Source organism: Triticum dicoccoides, chromosome 2A (genome assembly GCF_002162155.2).
Source record: "Triticum dicoccoides isolate Atlit2015 ecotype Zavitan chromosome 2A, WEW_v2.0, whole genome shotgun sequence".
NCBI classification, from domain to species: domain Eukaryota; kingdom Viridiplantae; phylum Streptophyta; class Magnoliopsida; order Poales; family Poaceae; genus Triticum; species Triticum dicoccoides.
Window position 1 is genome coordinate 784422684 of NC_041382.1, and position 19798 is coordinate 784442481.

The 19798-nt window shown below is 46.8% G+C and overlaps 1 protein-coding gene across 2 annotated transcripts; it reads left to right on the plus strand.

Moving 5' to 3' along the window:
- The first annotated feature begins 6520 nt into the window (after nucleotides 1–6520).
- LOC119357300 (receptor homology region, transmembrane domain- and RING domain-containing protein 1-like) lies at nucleotides 6521–10915 on the plus strand. 2 transcript variants are annotated; one of them, XM_037624298.1, is made up of 5 exons: nucleotides 6521–6676; nucleotides 7724–8026; nucleotides 8454–8678; nucleotides 8964–9377; nucleotides 9830–10915. In XM_037624298.1, exons 2-5 carry the CDS (start codon nucleotides 7885–7887, stop codon nucleotides 10627–10629), a joined length of 1581 nt encoding a protein of 526 aa, XP_037480195.1. In that variant the 5' UTR covers nucleotides 6521–6676; nucleotides 7724–7884; the 3' UTR covers nucleotides 10630–10915. The 2 variants fall into 2 exon arrangements, with proteins under 2 accessions (XP_037480195.1, XP_037480196.1); XM_037624299.1 differs by having other exon boundaries at nucleotides 8973–9377.
- Nucleotides 10916–19798: the final 8883 nt, after the last annotated feature.

Genomic DNA, 19798 nt, shown 5'->3' on the forward strand with positions numbered 1-19798 from the left:
GGTGTTCGATTCATCACAATGTAACTAGATTATTGACTCTAGTGCAAGTGGGAGACTGTTGGAAATATGCCCTAGAGGCAATAATAAAAGCATTATTATTATATTTCCTTGTTCATGATAATTGTCTTTTATTCATGATTTAATTGTGTTATTCAGAAATCATAATACATGTGTGAATAATAGACACCAACATGTCCCTAGTAAGCCTCTAGTTTACTAGCTCGTTGATCAACAGATAGTCATGGTTTCCTGACTATGGACATTGGATGTCATTGATAACGAGATCACATCATTAGGAGAATGATGTGATGGTCAAGACCAAAACCTAAACATAGCACAAGATCGTATAGTTCGTTTGCTAGAGTTTTTCCAATGTCAAGTATCCTTTCCTTAGACCATGAGATCGTGTAACTCCCTGATACCGTAGGAGTGCTTTGGGTGTACCAAACGTCACAACGTAACTGGGTGACTATAAAGGTATACTACGGGTATCTCCCAAAGTGTCTGTTGGGTTGACACGGATCAAGACTGGGATTTGTCACTCCGTATGACGGAGAGGTATCGCTGGGCCCACTCGGTAAGGCATCATCATTATGAGCTCAAAGTGACCAAGTGTCTGGTCACGGGATCATGCATTACGGTACGAGTAAAGTGACTTGCCGGTAACGAGATTGAACGAGGTATTGGGATACCGACGATCGAATCTCGGGCAAGTAACATACCGATTGACAAAGGGAATTGTATACGGGGTTGCTTGAATCCTCGACATCGTGGTTCATCCGATGAGATCATCGAGGAGCATGTGGGAGCCAACATGGGTATCCAGATCCCGCTGTTGGTTATTGACCGGAGAGCAATCTCGGTCATGTCTACATGTCTCCCGAACCCGTAGGGTCTACACACTTAAGGTTCGGTGATGCTAGGGTTGTAAAGATATGAACATGCAGTAACCCGAAAGTTGTTCGGAGTCGCGGATGAGATCCTGGACGTCACGAGGAGTTCCGAAATGGTCCGGAGGTGAAGAATTATATATAGGAAGTGCAGTTTCAGCCATCGGGAGAGTTTTGGGGTCACCGGTATTGTACCGGGACCACCGGAAGGGTCCCGGGGGTCCACCGGGTGGGGCCACCCATCTCGGAGGGCCCCATGGGCCAAAGTGGGGAGGGGAACCAGCCCATAGTGGGCTGGTGCGCCCCCCTAGGCCCACCCCATGCGCCTAGGGTTGGAACCCTAGGGGTGGGGGGGGCGCCCCACCTTGCCTTGGGGGCTACTCCAGCCCTGGCCGCCGCCCCCCCCTAGGAGATCTCATCTCCTAGGGCCGGCGCCCCCCCTAGGGGAGCCTATATAAAAGGGGTGGAGGGAGGGGGCAGCCATACCTTGAGCCTTTGGCGCCTCCCTCTCCCCTGCTACACCTCTCTCTCGTAGTATACGGCGAAGCCCTGCTACTGTGACGCCCTGCATCCACCACCACGCCGTCGTGCTGCTGGATCTTCATCAACCTCTCCTTCCCCCTTGCTGGATCAAGAAGGAGGAGACGTTACGCTGACCGTACGTGTGTTGAACGCGGAGGTGCCGTCCGTTCGGCGCTAGGATCTCCGGTGATTTGGATCACGTCGAGTACGACTTCCTCATCCCCGTTCTTTGAACGCTTCCACGTGTGATCTACAAAGGTATGTAGATGCAATCTAATCACTCGTTGCTAGATGAACTCATAGATGGATCTTGGTGAAACCGTAGGAAAATTTTTGTTTTCTGCAACGTTCCCCAACACCCCCTTCCACCATATTCCACCTCGGTCATATCGTTGCAGTGCTTAGGCGAAGCCCTGCGCCGGTAGAACATCTTCATCGTCACCACGCCGTCGTGCTGACGGAACTCATACCCGAAGCTTTGCTGGATCGGAGCCCGGGGAGCGTCATCGAGTTGTACGTGTGCTAAGAACTCGGAGGTGCCGGAGTAACGGTGCTTGGATCAGTCGGATCGGGAAGACGTACGACTACTTCCTCTACATTGTGTTAACGCTTCCGTTGTCGATCTACAAGGGTACGTAGATCACACTATCCCCTCTCGTTGCTATGCATCACCATGTTCTTGCGTGTGCGTAGGAAAATTTTGAAATTACTACGTTCCCCAACAGTAAGACCTCGTATTCCCACAATCAGGGCATGGACAACACATAAAACCATTCTGCTTGTTTGCCTCAGCCACTTCGAGAAATTTATGCATGCCCTTAATGTACTCGGAGATGTGTTTGTCACCATACATCCATTGCCGGTTCATCTGCGCGCATTATATATAATTATGTGTGTCAAAAGTAAGAAAATTAGACAAGTATCTATCTAAAGTAAGAATTTTTTCTTTCAGAAAGAAGATAAGAACAAGAGGCTCACCACGGTGGTGCCGGCGACGAGATCGGCGCGTGCGATCGACAGCGGTGAAGACGAGGACGGGGCATGGCGCACCGCTAAACCTAGACAAATCTCGGAAAAATGGAGCTCGGAGGTCGAGCTTCGAGAGGAGAAAGCTTAACTAGTGTGGCTCGGGCATTTCATAGAACACCTCACATGCATAAGAGGTGAGCTAGAGCACCCAAATGCCCTTCCTCGCCGGCCAACAAAAAACAGAGCACTGTGGAGTGCTCTGCTCGCCGGCAATGGGGTATATATAGGCAACTCATTTTTACCAGTTCGTGGCTGGAACCGGGACTAAAGGCCATCCTTCTGTCCCGGTTCCAGCCACGAACCGGGACCAATGGTTGTGGGCCAGGAGCGAGGCCCATTGGTCCCGGTTCGTGCCAAGAACCGGGACAAATGGGACTAGACGAACCGTGACCAATGCCCATGAGGCCCCGGCCGCCCCCCTGGGCTCACGAATCGGGACAAATGCATCCATTGGTCCCGGTTCGTGGCAGAACCGGGACTAATGGGCTGGCCAGGCCCGAACGAAAGCCCCTTTTTCTACCAGTGAAAGGCAAAGCCCATCCCCTTCCCCCTAAACGTATGCCTAGAGAGAAAAATGCCCGCTCTATGAGCTTCCCCAAAGCTGGGCAAAATGTCTGAATTGTCCAAACCCTCGCAAAGTCGGTCCATATAGAGGGGTGAAATAGAGTTGTCCGTACATGCCCGCCATGACGGCAACACCCTTGGCCCATCCCAAACCCAACAACCCCCATGTTCGGTCCTCACAATCTCTCTCTACTATATCATTTGCTTAACACTCCCCCAAACCCTAGCTTCAATCCGCCCACCATCTGTCGTCTACATGGATAGCACCGATCTGCCAACACAAGGGGCACCATGTCAGTTGGGAGCTCCTGGCGATAGGGGGCGATGAGGAGCTCACGCTCCACCGTCCGATGGTGGACACTAGAGGCCACTTGACATATGTCAAATCCCTATCACCCCAATGTTGGTTCAGTAGCTGCACGCCGTTCCTGTCACCCCGACACAAGCAGTGAAAGTGGACCATTCTCGGCACCCAGGCGCTGAGTGATAACCTAGCATCCCCATTGTGGCACGAGTCAAGTGGCAGCGCTCCATCCCCGGCACCTCGACACTGGTGGAGTAGCGACAATTAATTAATGCGTCTAGCTCATTCGACACTCCAGCACGGAGCGTCCCTATCTATGTATGATGCCCATGAAAGATGCATGAAAATGGGGGAGGATAAATGGTGTATGTTGTTAGAGTGGATAATTTATTTTGGCACAAACTAATGCTTACTATGGACATATGGGGTGGCAATTTGATGGTTACCCTTTGATATGCCCTTATATCCATATGATTCGTTGTTTTCTTTGGCCGACTCTTTTTTTGTGTGAAAAGGATCAGATCTATTATAAAGATTCACCGGAAGTACAAAGCACCACTCAAACATAATAAAAATTACATCGAGGACCATTGTCGCTGCCAGAACGAACCGCCGACGCACCGCTGTCGCCGCTCCCATACCGGAGCTGGCCTGACCTTGTCGATGAAAATCAGGAAGTCTTCTTGCACGTGCCCCTAAGGACCAGCGCCCTGGAGTAGTAATCGTCGCCTATGAATCCCTGAATTGATCTAAAGAACCTAACACTAAATATCGCCATTGTGTACGCACGGCGGTATATCCTAACCTTGCCGCCCCAAGGAGCTGGCAGGAGTCGAAGCCGGAGCTCCGTCTAATCCATCCCCATGGACAAACTTGAGGAGGACCAGAGCCCGGAAGACCGACTCGAAGAAGGAGTGTCGCCATCCGTCCAAACGCCGCCCATGCAAGGACTAAAGCCCTACCTATCTACTAGTGGAGTCAAGACACCAGTATTTTCCTCCCCGCCACCGGCCGCCGGAGCGGCAGGCGGAGGGGAGGCGAGTCCACACGCTCGCCGGCGAAGATCGAGGGGAAGAAGGCTTTCCCAAGTCGCCTTGGGACAGAGAAATTACTCTATTACTTGACTTTTAATCTTATATACTCACATGGTAATCCAACTTTTTTGTGTGGCAAACAACAACCCTCAAAAGAGGGTTCTAGATTTTATTATTAGCATCCAAGGCAATGTACAAAGATCAAGTTCCCTCTAGGAAAAGAAATGGCCTCAAGAGACATTTTATTGTTACATCTTGCTCCTTTACTGCAAAGAAAGCTATAACTAGAAGGAGATTTAGAAAAGTATGCCTTTTTGCAAGATTATGAGCCATCAGAGTGTTGATCCTTGGAATTTGCTCAATCCTGTAACAAGCAAGACCAGAAACCAGATTGAAGAAAACACCAAGAGTAGGTCGTAAGTTCTAGTGTACTGGATTTCGAATCAGATCCTTTACTTTCACCGTCTCCACTAAAGTCCTGCAAAGATAGGAAATAGACAGAGCTCCAATTCAAATATTTGTCAGTTTCAACCACCAGAAGAAGCCCAAGTGCTTCAGCCTACAGAAAAGAACAAACATTCCTAGCAATAACTGGAATGATTCCTTGATTCGTCCCCTAGAAATACTCAGAAAGAGGCTTTATCTTGACTAACTATAGGATTGTATGCAACATCGATATATGCTAAGAAATCTGCATGATGAAAATTCAGCTCCCTATCAATACATTGCTATTGCCTTCCATATTAGCAATCCTCTTATCTTCCAACTCATCCTCCAATGCACCGGCATTAAGCATTGATTTGGTAGTGTATATATAACCTGCATTGGACTCCAATTTTTCTTTTAAATAGAAGATCACTTCTGGCTTTCCAAATATTCATAAAGTAGTAAAGATGATCTCTAAACTTAAATCTGGGTGATGGCTAGACAAAATGAAGTTGATGACATCCAAAGGATATAAGTTGTGATCTACCATATCCAATCTAAGACCTAATTTGAATCAAATCGATCTAGAGAAATTGCATAAAAAGAACATATGCGTATCAGATTTTCAACCTGGCCACACCTACAACATTCTTTCTCTATATGTTTTGAAAATCTAGAGACTCTTAACCCTGAAGCAATAGCTCTTCTAATAAGTCTCCAAGCAAAAGTTTTAACTCTAGGAGCCAAAGTTCTATTTTTCCAACCCTGGTTAAGAATAGCTATCTCCTGGTTGGTCACAAGAGGTCTTTGGTTCGTTGTATTATCCTAGATATCCTACATAAAAACTTTGTAAGCACTTTAAGCGGCACATTTTGCATTTGGAGTGTGAATCCAGGACACGGTATCATCAAGCTCATCATTTATGACAGGAGTATTTAAAACATCATCTTTAAAAGCTTCATCAAAATAGGATAGTAATCCAGCTTGGTAAGACACAAGCACATGCAAGAGAGAGATGAACTCAAATACTAGAAACAACAGCCGATCTGGCCCCCATGCACTAAACCAGGTGCTAACCATGGTTTTGAGTCGAGGTTAGGCATCACTAATTAAACACTAGTCCAATCATCAATAATAATAAGCCACCACACCAAGCTACAAATACAGGTAGTAGGTTCCTTGTCCTTTTCCTTCCCCAAGACAAAAGAAATAAGTACGCTCCTGATGCATGCCCATTCGACGGTCGAGGGCCACTTGGACTAATCTTAGATCACTATGCGTCAAAATCACACCCCAACTGAACTCAATGAATGATGGATGGATGGATGTCCCCTCCAGCCTCAGAGCATATCCATTCGCACCATTCTCCGCATCCGTCCGCTTCATCATAACAGAAAAAAAAAAAGCAACTTTCCTCTCCTATCAGAAAAGAAGATAATTTGCTAAAAAGAATCTTTCTACATAGCACTTTCTGCCGGATACAGCTGTTTGAGTTTCAACTAATTTCGAACGGAGGGAGTAGAAAAGAAAAGGTAGCGTAAATGGTGTTTCTGTCTTGATTAGGGTACTACTCCAGCAAAAACAATTCCGGCGTCATTTTCTGTCGGAGGAACAAGACACACATTTTCTAAAAAACAAATAGAGAAGTTAAAAATCATAACTTTTTTGTACCAGAAAAAAGAAGAGGGTCTTCATTTTTCTGCAGGCTGGTCAAGTACGGATAGGCTCCCTCCCCTTCCCTGCCCTGTCCACCTCCCCCCCCTCCCCACTGCCCGCGGCGCCTCGGCTCGATCCCCCGGCCCCTGCCCGCCGCCGCCGCCGCCGATCCCGGCCCTCCTCCGCCACCCCGCACTTCACACATGATGGAAGCCGACGTCGCCATTGCCACCCCCGTGCTCCGCCCTCAGGTATCCCATCCATCCATCCCATCCGCGCCGATTCCCCTTTCACATCTCCCCTCCGGTGCCCGTTCCCCCTTTTCCTTTCCGGGTCAAGCCCTGTCAAAGATTCGTTCTTGCCTCGTCAATTCCCTCCCCTTTTAGATTATAAAGATTTAGTCTTGCGGCGGCGATTCGAGTTGCGTGCGCTGACTATTTGACGGACGGCGGCGACCGCTGTGAAAGGCAGATTCGCTTCCGTCGTTGGGTTTCCAGTGGTGTTGAGCTGGATTGCAGTGGTGGTGATGATTTAGATGCCGACTTGAGAGCATATCCAGCTCCTCGCTGATCTTTTAGTGTTGTGGCCAGATTTGATTGGCCTTTCCATCCCCAAGCCACCCGCCGGATGCATATGCCCACATCATACTCGCTAAATCCGGTATGCTGGTGATTCGGTTCTGCTTGTCGGGATACGAGGTTTCGGAGTGCCGGAAGCTTGGAATGAACCAGACAGGATAGTATATTCCAGTTGAATGAAACAGGTGGAATTATGCGCGAAACGGTCGGTCGGCGGAACTTTTATTCCTGTTTGCTTGGCGGTGATGAAAAGTACCGGTCGTTTTGGCGGAATGTGATAAGCCTGGTTACTAGTAGTGCTAATCTCACTCACCACGTAATCAGTTGAGGAAATTGCTGAAGATTTGGAGTTCTAGGCACCGTAAACTTATTTTTGACTTATTTGTGTATAACGTTGGAGAGGTCTTGTTATTGGAAATTTATTGTTGGCTGTGCACTTGCCATTTTAATTGTGTTTATGGAAAAGGAAAATACCTGTGAAATGCCTCTACTGATTCCTTAAATAAAAAGGTCTTCACTGTAGAATAATTTTGGCGGATTTACAGATTCTGTTTGTTGTCGTATTTGCGATCTGTTACCTTTTAAAGTATGTAATTATTTGGAACCTGTGGGCGCAAAGTCTGGAATTCTCTATGTTCCGTGTAGAAGTCCTGCTCCTTTTGGCTTAATGTGAGTGATAAAACGCCAAATGAATCTCAACATTGCCGGCTTCCATTGCAGGAATTGTAGCTGATTGGATGCTTTCGAGCTGCAGATTCAGAGCACATAGTGGTCGTCGTGTGCTCGCGGAGACGTGGGTTTGAAGCATTGAAGTGTTAGGTGGCTTTTTCATTGTGTAGCTTAACCTGTAAAACAAGTTGGGTTTGTCAGGAGCTGATAAGATGAAGAGCATTCGAGGAGCACTGTTATCTCCTTTCTGTCTCTGTGCAGTGGTATGCCTCATGGCTCAGATAGGAGCTGCCAATGTAGTTCTGATGGGGAATAATCTTACTTTATCATTTGATGATGTTGAGGCAAACTTTTGTAAGTTCTCGATATCTTACAATCATCTAGCAAATTCTACTATTTGGCTGTCGCTACATTTGTTTGCATGCTTCTCCTGTTCTCAACCTACTGCTTATGGCATATTTAGGTGTAATGTCTGGCTGCATACTTCTTGGCTGCGATTTTGATTTATGGTGGCACGCAAAATATGTTGCAATAATCCTATTATGTTATTCCATCCGTGCCCTGCCAACTATCTTAAAAACATTAAGCTTGATTGTTATTTCGTTGATTGTGCCATGTACTCATGGTGCATTGGCATTATAAGTTGTTCTCTTCTATTTGCACTTTAATGTGGAGTCTGCAACTCTGCATTATGTTATCTACTTTGCACTTTTCTGTGGAGTCTGCAACTCTGCATCATGTTATCTGAAGAAATCATTATGCCATTTGAATTTGTTTGCAGCTCCGGCAGTAAAAGGGTCAGGCGTTAATGGCTTAGTTTATACTGCTGAACCTTTGAATGCCTGCAGTGCATTGACAAACAAGGGAGTCGAGGGTCCACCGTCTCCATTTGCACTAGTTGTAAGAGGTGGCTGCACATTTGATGAGAAAGTGAAAAATGTGCAGGATGCTGGATTCAAAGCTGCAATAGTGTATGACAACGAGAACAGTGGAGTTCTGGTTTCAAGTAATGTACCTTGACCCTCTCAACCCTTCTTCTTTTTTACCTTTCATGTCCTGTAGATGGCCACGTATTGAGTAGAGATGGAACAGACTGAGATGCACAGAAAATGCTTTCAGATCTGTTCTCCATAATGATCAAGCTGAAATACTTATGCAGATTATTAAAAGCTAGAAATAACTGTAGATGTTGATATGATTTTGGGAACTGTTCCTACATCTATAGTTTTCACTAGTTCGTTTTAGTATTGTTCGGATCATATATTCTCTGCACTTTCTAACTGAGAATTAGGTGTAACAGTGGCTGGAAGCTCAAGCGGTATTCAGATATACGCTGTGTTCATCTCAAAGGTCTCAGGGGAGGTGCTGAAGAAATTTTCAGGCCGTACTGATGTGGAGGTGTGGATAATACCGACATTCGAGAACTCAGCCTGGTCAATCATGGCGATTTCATTCATATCACTGCTCGCCATGTCTGCTGTTTTAGCTACCTGTTTCTTTGTGAGAAGACATCGAATAAGGCGGGACCGGCCTAGAAATCTAGATTCCCGAGAATTCCATGGAATGAGCAGTCAATTAGTTAAGGCGATGCCCAGCCTTATTTTCACCAAAGTGCAAGAGGACAACTGCACGTCGTCGATGTGTGCCATTTGCTTGGAGGATTACACTGTCGGAGAACAGATAAGAGTGCTGCCTTGCCGTCACAGTATGTCTCGCAAACTCTCTGTCTTCTAAAAACTAGTACCTTGCATATTTGATCCTTTGCCATGCCCATAGTGTTTTAGGCAAAACTAGTCATCTCTATTTGCTGTACTTCTTCGCCCTTCGAATTTGGTATTAAAAATAATGTTCTTTGCTAGTTTTTGAATCTGTTGGGTTGGAACTTGAAAAATCCTTAAGAACGTAAGAATATAAAATACCGGTACTGCACTTGAAATTTTCAGAGTTGCATCTGTATTTCCTTGTAACAGTGTGTTTGTAAATTCATTTCTGTCAAAAACATTAACAATGTGGATTTACCAGTTAACTAGTACTGCAATAACGAAAGTACTACAAATTGAACCAATTGGACAACTCCCCTTCTATACAATCAGCTTATCTGTATCGGTATTTTTTTCCCAAGGCAGCGCTCTGATAATTGTTTGAATTGCCTTGCAGAGTTCCATGCATCTTGTGTGGACATGTGGCTCACATCCTGGAGATCATTCTGCCCCGTGTGCAAGCGAGATGCAGGCGCTGGAATGACAGGCCCTCCTGCCTCGGAGACCACCCCATTGTTTGCTTCTGCGGTTCACTTGGCATCTCCGTCATCCTCATTCCGGTCGAGCGTGGGAGCATCCCCTCCCAGACCAATAAGCCGGCGTCCTTCATCGCAGTCCATATCTCGAATCTACTCTGCTTCCGGCACCCCGCACTCTCTGAACACCCAAAGACCATACAGGAACTCATCAGCCATGAGCATAAGCAGAAGCAGCGCAGACCTCGCAAACATGTCTTCGCCCTACCTCCGCACCTCACTCCTCCGCGGAGGCTCCACACACTCCCTGGTCGGTAACCACCTGTCTCCACCAGTCAACATAAGTTATGCTTATGCCCCACCGCAGATGTACAATTCCGGCTATGGGTCGCCCAGCCCGCATGCCGGTTCTTCATACATCTCCAACTCTGGGTACGGATCGTCGTCGGGCTACTACCTGGGCTCGTCCAGCCAGCATCGGTCTTCGGCGTACCTGAGGCGCTGCGGGGAGTCGGGGCCGAGCCTGTCCACCATGGCTCCTCAGTCACCACAGCAGCAGTCCCAGCTGCTGCGGCACGGCGGCGAGTCGGACGCGAGCCTGAACCTGGCGGGCGCGTCGTCGGCCCAGTCCTTCCGGCAGTCCTACCTGAGGCACTGCGGCGACTCGGACGCGAGCCTGTCCGCCATGGCGTCGTCGGGGCAGTCGCTGCCAGGATGCTGATTGTGATGAGCATTAAGCTGAAGCTCGCTCTTCTCCGCGTTCGCAAGAGACGGCGTGACCTGTGAATACATCGAGTGCGGCATGTAACATAGGCAAATTGCCTGCCTGAAGAGTGAGGGAGAGAAAACCTGCATAGATTTTGTTCTGGCGTTTTTGTGTGTGTTTCTAGTGATTGTTTGGGTTTATTTTCCGCGCTTATGGATGTACATTACAGGTATATAAGACAGCATAGTGATGATGTCTTCTTCATGGTTATGGAAGTGAAAGTAATGTTATGGAAGTGAAAGTAATGGTATGAATGCTGTCTTCATGGTTATAAGACAGCATAGTGATGATGTTTTAGATGTATGATCCTGTCTGATTACCACTCCCTCCTTCCATGCCATGTTTACAGGGTCATTTATCTCGACTTTAACTAAACTTGTTTTTTTTAAGCTTGATCAAATATATCAAGAAACATGTGTGAACTTAGTTGGCCGAGTTTTATCATGAAGCGTGTGATGTCAAATGGTTGCAACTTCAGGTCCAAAAAAAAATGGTTGCAACTTGAAAGAAAGGCATGAATGCACAATATACTGGTCCTCGTTGGTTTGAGATGGAAACTGGTCAGGCAAATACAGACACCAGGTAGGTAGGTAGGCAGGCTGGATAATAGCACTGTAAAGATCTGACGAAGAGCACCCATCTTATGTTTGTACAGTGTTTTATTGTATGCGTCCATTTTGCCTTCCTTTATGCAGACACGTCGCTTGACTCTGTTTATGCTGGGATTCGAGGTTACGTGATTGATAATGATAGTGGAGTCATGATCGCAGGTTCCGTGAGAAAAATGGTTCACTTTCAACCATCGGATTTGCTATTTGTCAGGCAACTGAAAGCAGTTTTTGAATCGCGCCTGATGCATGCTGAGAGAGACGGACCATGGCGTCGCAGCCGGATGCGAGTCGGTTATTTGATGGGTTCGAGCGAGGGGGGGCTGAAGAGAAGTCACCAGTGACGGTAAAATAACGGAGGCGGCGGTTCAGGAGTGGCGGGGCGTGTGCGCTAGTGCAGCCGGCCATGGGTGGGAGATATGAAACATAATGCAAAGGTTTTCAACAATCAAGTGCAAACCCTTGAATTTGTATTCCGCCGAGCGGCCGATGACATCTTTCTGTGGGCGAACCGCTGCCACAATGAGGACCGTAAACAGCTCCTACTTGACTGGGGCATTATGTTGGCCAGACTCGATGTATCTTGATGTAACTTAGCTTTTCCCGTATGCTCTGTGCCCCCCAACCCTCTGTAAATATTCTATGTACAGTGTCCGGTTTTTAAATAAAATGTGTTCAGGCTGGCTTTTGCCCGCCGTAGTTCCCTCAAAAGAAATATGAAAGATAGAGAAGCCAATAAAGAAATGCCGAATTTTTCAACAGAAAAACAAGGATAAGCTGAAAAAACGATACTACAGTACCGTAGGGTGAGCAGGCGGCCTGAATGGCCGTCGTAGCCCTCCCTCTGTGCCGGCGGCTTCCTCTTGGCTCGCCGTCGACGGCCGCAGCGCCCTCCACGACTCCTCCTCCTTCTCCTCCTTCCTGACCGCCGTCACATCTCCGAATCCTCCTCCTCTGTTTCAGTCCCCGCTGTCACACCCCGCAAGGGAATTGGGGCGGATCGAGCTAGAGGATTTTAGATCTCACGCGAGAGGAAAGGGGAAAGCAGGAGCAAAACTCGGGTTTGTATTGATATAAGCTGTATGATTGTATCATGGAGATATTCTCAGCATAATTCGATGCCATTACAGAAGGCATCGGCTAGCTTTATAAATGCAGCTGGCAAATGGATGAACAGAACAGTAACAACAATTGAAACGGTACAGTAAACGGAAATGGTTGGTGGAGTAGGCGAGCCCTGTGAGCCGTACGATGCGCCGAACCGTCTTGTGCTAGAGCCGTCCGATAACTGAAGATAGTAAGCTGCTCCTTGACACTTGGGTTTGACAATACCCCCGGGCGAAAACGAACTTGTTATCAAGGAGTTGTTCGGTTGAACCACTTGTCGATGGTGCTCTTGAAGAATGCAAGGAATGTTTTCTTCATGAATGCCGCGTCTTCCCAAGAAGCTTCATCAGGAGGAAGATTTGCCCACTGTACAAGCCACTGAACCACGGGAAGGTTGTTGCGGGGTACCTGGCGGGTTTCCAGAACGAGGACTGGTTCTGTCTGAATCATCCCATCTGATCGAACTAGGGGAAGGTCTGCACACGGAACAGCTTTAGGACCCACATGTTTCTTCAACTGGCTAACATGGAAAACCGGGTGTATGTTGGTAGCGTCAAGTAGGAGCAGTTGTACGCGACGCAACCCACTTTCTTGATGATCCTGAAAGGTCCATAGTACTTACTCTAGAGCTTGATGTGTGTACGCAGGCCAAAAGCATTGAGGCGGTATGGTTGCATTTTTAAGTGCACCATGTCCCCAACTTCCAGAGTCCTCTCCGTTCGTTTGCGATCATCGTATTTCTTCATTCGTGCTTGAGCTGCTGCCAGGTTGGATTTTAGGTGCAGTAGCAGAGCATCTCTGTCCTGAAAGAACTGCTGTGCATCACCATTCAACTGGTCAGGCATAATGTTTTCTCCAATATTAGGAGGAGGAAATCCATAGGCTGCTTCAAACGATGTCTTCTTGAGGGAGGAGTTGTATGAAGTGTTGTACCAGTACTCTGCCATTGAGAGTTGATTTGCCCATTTCCTTGGTTGTGTGGATGTCAAGCAACGCAAGTAGTTCTCGATGCACTGGTTAACTCGTTCTGTCTGACCGTCAGACTCCGGGTGGTAAGCCATGCTGTAGCGAAGTTCACACCCCATACCCTTAAATATATCTTGCCACAATCTGCTCGTGAAGATAGCGTCTCTATCAGACACAATTGCCAAGGGAGGGCCATGTAGCTTAATGACATTGTTGATGAACGCTTGAGCTTCAGTTTGCACTGTATAAGGGTGGGATAAAGGAATGAAGTGGGCGAACTTTGATAACCTGCCGACCACCAAAAATATAACATCTTTCCCATTTGATTTTGGTAGTCCTTCGATGAAGTCCATGCTCAGATGTGTCCAAACCATATCAGGTAATTGCAATGGATCCAAGTAACCAGGGTACGGGCAGTTCTCTCCTTTGTTCTTCTGACAGACAGGACACTCAGAGACAAAACGGTCTACTTCTTGTTTCAGTCCAGGCCAATAGAAGATCTGTTTGATCCGTTTATATGTGGCTCTCATGCCCGAATGACCACCCAGAGCAGATGCATGTAATGCCATTAAGAGCTTCTTTCTCAAGTCCACATCCTTTCCCACATAAATTTTGCCCTTGTGTCTGATGATGCCTGAGTGTAAGGTGTTCTGGTCCACAGCATGGTTAGGAGAAAGGAGCAACTTTTCAAGCAGTGATTTGCAAGCAGCATCATTGCAATAAGAACTTTCCACTGCAGATATCCACTGTGGAGTGGCCAAGGAAATTGCCATGACAGAGTATTTTCTGGAAAGTGCATCAACAGCAACATTCTCTTCCCCTTTCTTGTATTGCAATGTGAAATTCAGTTCCAACAACTTCAACATCAACTTGTGTTGGATGCTTGTAGAAATCTTTTGGTCAGTCATGAATTGCAGACTCTGGTGGTCTGTTCTAATGATCAGGTCATTGCCCAAAAAATAGTGTCTCCACCTCTTCAAGGCTGCAATGATAGCAAGGGCTTCTTTCTCATAAGTTGAAAGAGCAACATTTCTTGGGCATAAACTTGAGCTATAATAAGCTAAAGGTCTTCCACTTTGCATCATGACTGCTCCAATACTTGCTCCTGATGCATCTATTTCCAGAACAAATGGTTCAGAAAAGTTGGGCAAAGCTAGTATAGGAGCTGTAATCATAGCTTGTTTAAGAGCTTGGAAAGCTTGTGTTTGAGCTGTGGTCCATTGAAAGTTGTCTTTCTTGAGGATATCATGCAATGCCCTGGCTATAATTCCAAAGTTCTTCACAGATCTTCTGTAGTAACCACATAATCCTAGAAAACCCCTTAGTTGTGTGGGAGTAGTGGGTACTGGCCATTCAGCTACAGCGGCTACTTTGCCAGGGTCTGTTGAAACCCCTTCACCATTTATCACATGACCAAGATATTCCACCTGCTGGACAGCAAAGACACATTTGGAGAGTTTTGCAAAGAGCTGGTGTTCTTGGAGCAACTGAAGGACAATCTTCAAGTGGGCTATGTGTTCAGACATGGATTTACTGAAAATGAGGATATCATCAAAGAAAACAAGCACAAATTTCCTGAGATAGGGTCCAAAGATACTGTTCATAAGTGCTTGGAATGTGCCAGGTGCATTTGCTAGACCAAAGGGCATAACCAGGAACTCATAGTGTCCAAAATAGGTCCTGAAAGCAGTTTTTGGTATATCATTTTCATCCATTCTCACTTGATGATAACCAGACCTGAGGTCTAATTTGGTGAAATAAGTTGCTCCATGAAGCTCATCCAGTAAATCTTCAATTACTGGAATTGGAAACTTGTTTTTGATGGTGGTTGAGTTAAGTTTTCTGTAATCAATGCATAATCTCCATGTTCCATCCTTTTTCATGATCAATATTGCTGGTGAGGAATAGGGGCTCTCACTAGCTCTAATGATTTTGTCTCTGAGCATGGCATCAACCTGCCTTTCCAGTTCATTCCTCTGCATGTGAGGGACTCTATATGGTCTAGAATTGGGCGGGACAGATTGCTCTTTGAGTGGGATTTTATGGTCATGAGCTCTCTTTTGGGGCAATCCTTTTGGTTCCTGAAAAACTGTAGGGAATTGTTGCAGTACCTCCTCAACAGGTGGTGGTATTTCCTGTTTAGGGGGTATTTTCATAGTTGTGTCCCTGATAAGATTCAGTACAAATCCAGGAGCTCCAGCAGTCATGAGTTTATTAACTTCTGCAGCATCAATGAGAGTGGCCTCAGATAACATATCACAAGCTTTAATTGTGACTGGTGTCTGTTTGTCCTTCATGACAGTGATTTGCCTGGGATTATAGTGAAATGCTACAGGGCTATGGGTTTCCATCCAATCACTACCAAGCACTATATCATGGCCAGGCAGATCAAGCACTCTGAACTGTTGTTGGAATTGTGTATGGCCAGCTGTAAAAGTGGTTGTTGGTGTTGGGGAACGTAGTAATTTCAAAAAATTTCCTACGCACACGCAAGATCATGGTGATGCATAGCAACGAGAGGGGAGAGTGTGATCTACGTACCCTTGTAGACCGACAGCGGAAGCGTTAGCACAGCGCGGTTGATGTAGTCATACGTCTTCACGGCCCGACCGATCAAGCACCGAAACTACGACACCTCCGAGTTCTAGCACACGTTCAGCTCGATGACGATCCCCGGACTCCGATCCAGCAAAGTGTCGGGGAAGAGTTCCGTCAGCACGACGGCGTGGTGACGATCTTGATGTTCTACCGTCGCAGGGCTTTGCCTAAGCACCGCTACAATATTATCGAGGATTATGTGTTGGGGAACGTTGCAGAAAACAAAAAAATTTCTACGGTTTCACCAAGATCCATCTAGGAGTTGATCTAGCAACGAGTGATTGGATTGCATCTACATACCTTTGTAGATTACGCGCGGAAGCGTTCAAAGAACGGGGATGAGGAAGGCGTACTCGACGTGATCCAAATCACCGGAGATCCTAGCGCCGAACGGACGGCACCTCTGCGTTCAACACACGTACGGTCAGCGTAACGTCTCCTTCTTCTTGATCCAGCAAGGGGGAAGGAGAGGTTGAGGAAGATGGCTCCAACAGCAGCACGACGGCGTGGTGGTGATGGAGCTGCAGTACTCCGGCAGGGCTTCGCCAAGCACTATGGAGGAGGAGGAGGTGTTGGAGAGGGAGAGGGAGGCACCAAAGGCAAGGGTAAGAAGTCCTCCATCTCCCCACTATATATAGGAGGGCCAAGGGGGGGGGGCACCGGCCCTAGGAGATCTAATCTCCTAGGGGGGTGCGGCCAAGGGGAGGAATCCCTCCTCCCCAAGGCACCTAGGAGGTGCCTTCCCCTCCTAGGACTCTTCCTCCCTTGAAACCCTAGGCGCATGGGCCTCTTGGGGCTGGTGCCCTTGGCCCATGTAGGCCAAGGCGCACCCCCTACAGCCCATGTGGCCCCCCGGGACAGGTGGCCCCACCCGGTGGTCCCCCGGGACCCCTCCGGTGGTCCCGGTACAATACCGGTGACCCCGAAACTTGTCCCGATGCCCGAAATAGCACTTCCTATATATAATTCTTTACCTCCGGACCATTCCGGAACTCCTCGTGACGTCCAGGATCTCATCCGGGACTCCAAACAACATTTGGGTTACTGCATACACATATCCCTACAGCCCTAGCGTCACCGAACCTTAAGTGTGTAGACCCTACGGGTTCGGGAGACATGTAGACATGACCGAGATCGCTCTCCGGTCAATAACCAACAACGGGATCTGGATACCCATATTGGCTCCCACATGTTCCTCGATGATCTCATCGGATGAACCACGATGTCGAGGATTCAAGCAACCCCGTATACAGTTCCCTTTGTCAAGCGGTATGTTACTTGCCCGAGATTCGATCGTCGGTATCCCAATACCTCGTTCAATCTCGTTACCGGCAAGTCACTTTACTCGTACCATAATGCATGATCCCGTGACCAGACACTTGGTCACTTTGAGCTCATTATGATGATGCATTACCGAGTGGGCCCAGTGATACCTCTCCGTCATACGGAGTGACAAATCCCAGTCTTGATCCATGTCAACCCAACAGACACTTTTGGAGATACCCGTAGTATACTTTTATAGTCACCCAGTTACGTTGTGACGTTTGGTATACCCAAAGCACTCCTACGATATCCGGGAGTTACACGATCTCATGGTCTAAGGAAAAGATACTTGACATTGGAAAACTCTAGCAAACGAACTATACGATCTTGTGCTATGTTTAGGATTGGGTCTTGTCCATCACATCATTCTCCTAATGATGTGATCTCGTTATCAATGACATCCAATGCCCATAGTCAGGAAACCATGACTATCTATTGATCAACGAGCTAGTCAACTAGAGGCTTACTAGGGACATGTTGGTGTCTATTATTCACACATGTATTACGATTTCCGGATAATACAATTATAGTAGGAATAAAGACAATTATCATGAACAAGGAAATATAATAATGCTTTTATTATTGCCTCTAGGGCATATTTCCAACAGTCTCCCACTTGCACTAGAGTCAATAATCTAGTTGCATTGTGATGAATCGAACACCCATGGAATTCTGGTGTTGATCATGTTTTGCTCTAGGGAGAGGTTTAGTCAACGGATCTACTACATTCAGGTCCGTGTGTACTTTACAAATATCTATGTGTCCATCTTGAACATTTTCACGAATGGAGTTGAAGCGACGCTTGATGTGCCTTGTCTTCTTGTGAAACCTGGGCTCCTTTGCAAGTGCAATAGCTCCGGTGTTGTCACAGAAGAGTTTGATTGGCCCCGACGCATTGGGTATGACTCCTAGGTCGGTGATGAACTCCTTCACCCAAATTGCTTCATGCGCTGCCTCCGAGGCTGCCATGTACTCCGCTTCACAAGTAGATCCCGCCACGACGCTCTGCTTGCAACTGCACCAGCTTACTACCCCACCATTCAAAATATACACGTATCCGGTTTGTGACTTAGAGTCATCCAGATCTGTGTCGAAGCTAGCGTCGACGTAACCCTTTACGACGAGCTCTTCGTCACATCCATAAACGAGAAACATTTCCTTAGTCCTTTTCAGGTACTTCAGGATATTCTTGACCGCTGTCCAGTGTTCCTTGCCGGGATTACTTTGGTACCTTCCAACCAAACTTACGGCAAGGTTTACATCAGGTCTGGTACACAGCATGGCATACATAATAGAACCTATGGCTGAGGCATAGGGGATGACACTCATCTCTTCTATATCTTCTGCCGTGGTCGGACATTGAGCTGAGCTCAATTTCACACCTTGTAACACAGGTAAGAACCCCTTCTTAGACTGATCCATATTGAACTTCTTCAATATCTTATCAAGGTATGTGCTTTGTGAAAGACCTATGAGGCGTCTTGATCTATCTCTGTAGATCTTGATGCCTAATATATAAGCATCTTCTCCAAGGTCCTTCATTGAAAAACTCTTATTCAAGTAGGCCTTTTATGCTGTCCAAGAGTTCTATATCATTTCCCATAAAAAGTATGTCATCTACATATAATATGAGAAATGCTACAGAGCTCCCACTCACTTTCTTGTAAACGCAGGCTTCTCCATAAGTCTGCGTAAACCCAAACGCTTTGATCATCTCATCAAAGCAAATGTTCCAACTCCGAGATGCTTGCACCAGCCCATAAATCGAGCGTTGGAGGTTGCACACCTTGTCAGCATTCTTAGGATCGACAAAACCTTCCGGCTGCATCATATACAATTCTTCCTTAAGGAAACCATTAAGGAATGCCGTTTTGACGTCCATTTGCCATATTTCGTAATCATAGAATGCGGCAATCGCTAACATGATTCGGATGGACTTTAGCTTCGCTACCGGTGAGAAAGTCTCATCGTAGTCAACCCCTTGAACTTGTCGATAACCCTTAGCGACAAGCCGAGCTTTATAGATGGTCACATTACCATCCGTGTCTGTCTTCTTCTTAAAGATCCATTTATTTTCTATGGCTCGCCGCTCAACGGGCAAGTCAGTCAAAGTCCATACTTCGTTTTCATACATGGATCCTATCTCGGATTTCATGGCTTCCAGCCATTTGTCGGAATCCTGGCCCGCCATCGCTTCTTGATAGTTCGAAGGTTCACCATTGTCTAACAACATGATTTCCAAGACAGGGTTGCCGTACCACTCTGGTGCTGAACATGTCCTTGTGGACCTTCGAATTTCAGTAGGAGCTTGATAAGAAGTATCTTGATCATCATCTTTAACTTCCTCTCTTGTCGGTGCAGGCACCTCAGAAACATTTTCTTGAGTTGCGCCATTTTCCGGTTCAAGAGGTAATACTTCATCAAGGTCTACGTTCCTCCCACTCACTTCTTTCGAGAGAAACTCCTTCTCTAGAAAGGATCCATTCTTGGCAGCAAAGATCTTGCCTTCGGATCTGAGGTAG

Coding starts and splice junctions, on each gene's coding strand:
- LOC119357300 (XM_037624298.1), top strand. CDS start 7,885: ATGAAGAGCATTCGAGGAGCACTGTTATCTCCTTTCTGTCTCTGTGCA. Junction 8,027..8,453: donor TGATGTTGAGGCAAACTTTT/GTAAGTTCTCGA, acceptor ATTTGTTTGCAG/CTCCGGCAGTAAAAGGGTCA. Junction 9,378..9,829: donor AGTGCTGCCTTGCCGTCACA/GTATGTCTCGCA, acceptor ATTGCCTTGCAG/AGTTCCATGCATCTTGTGTG.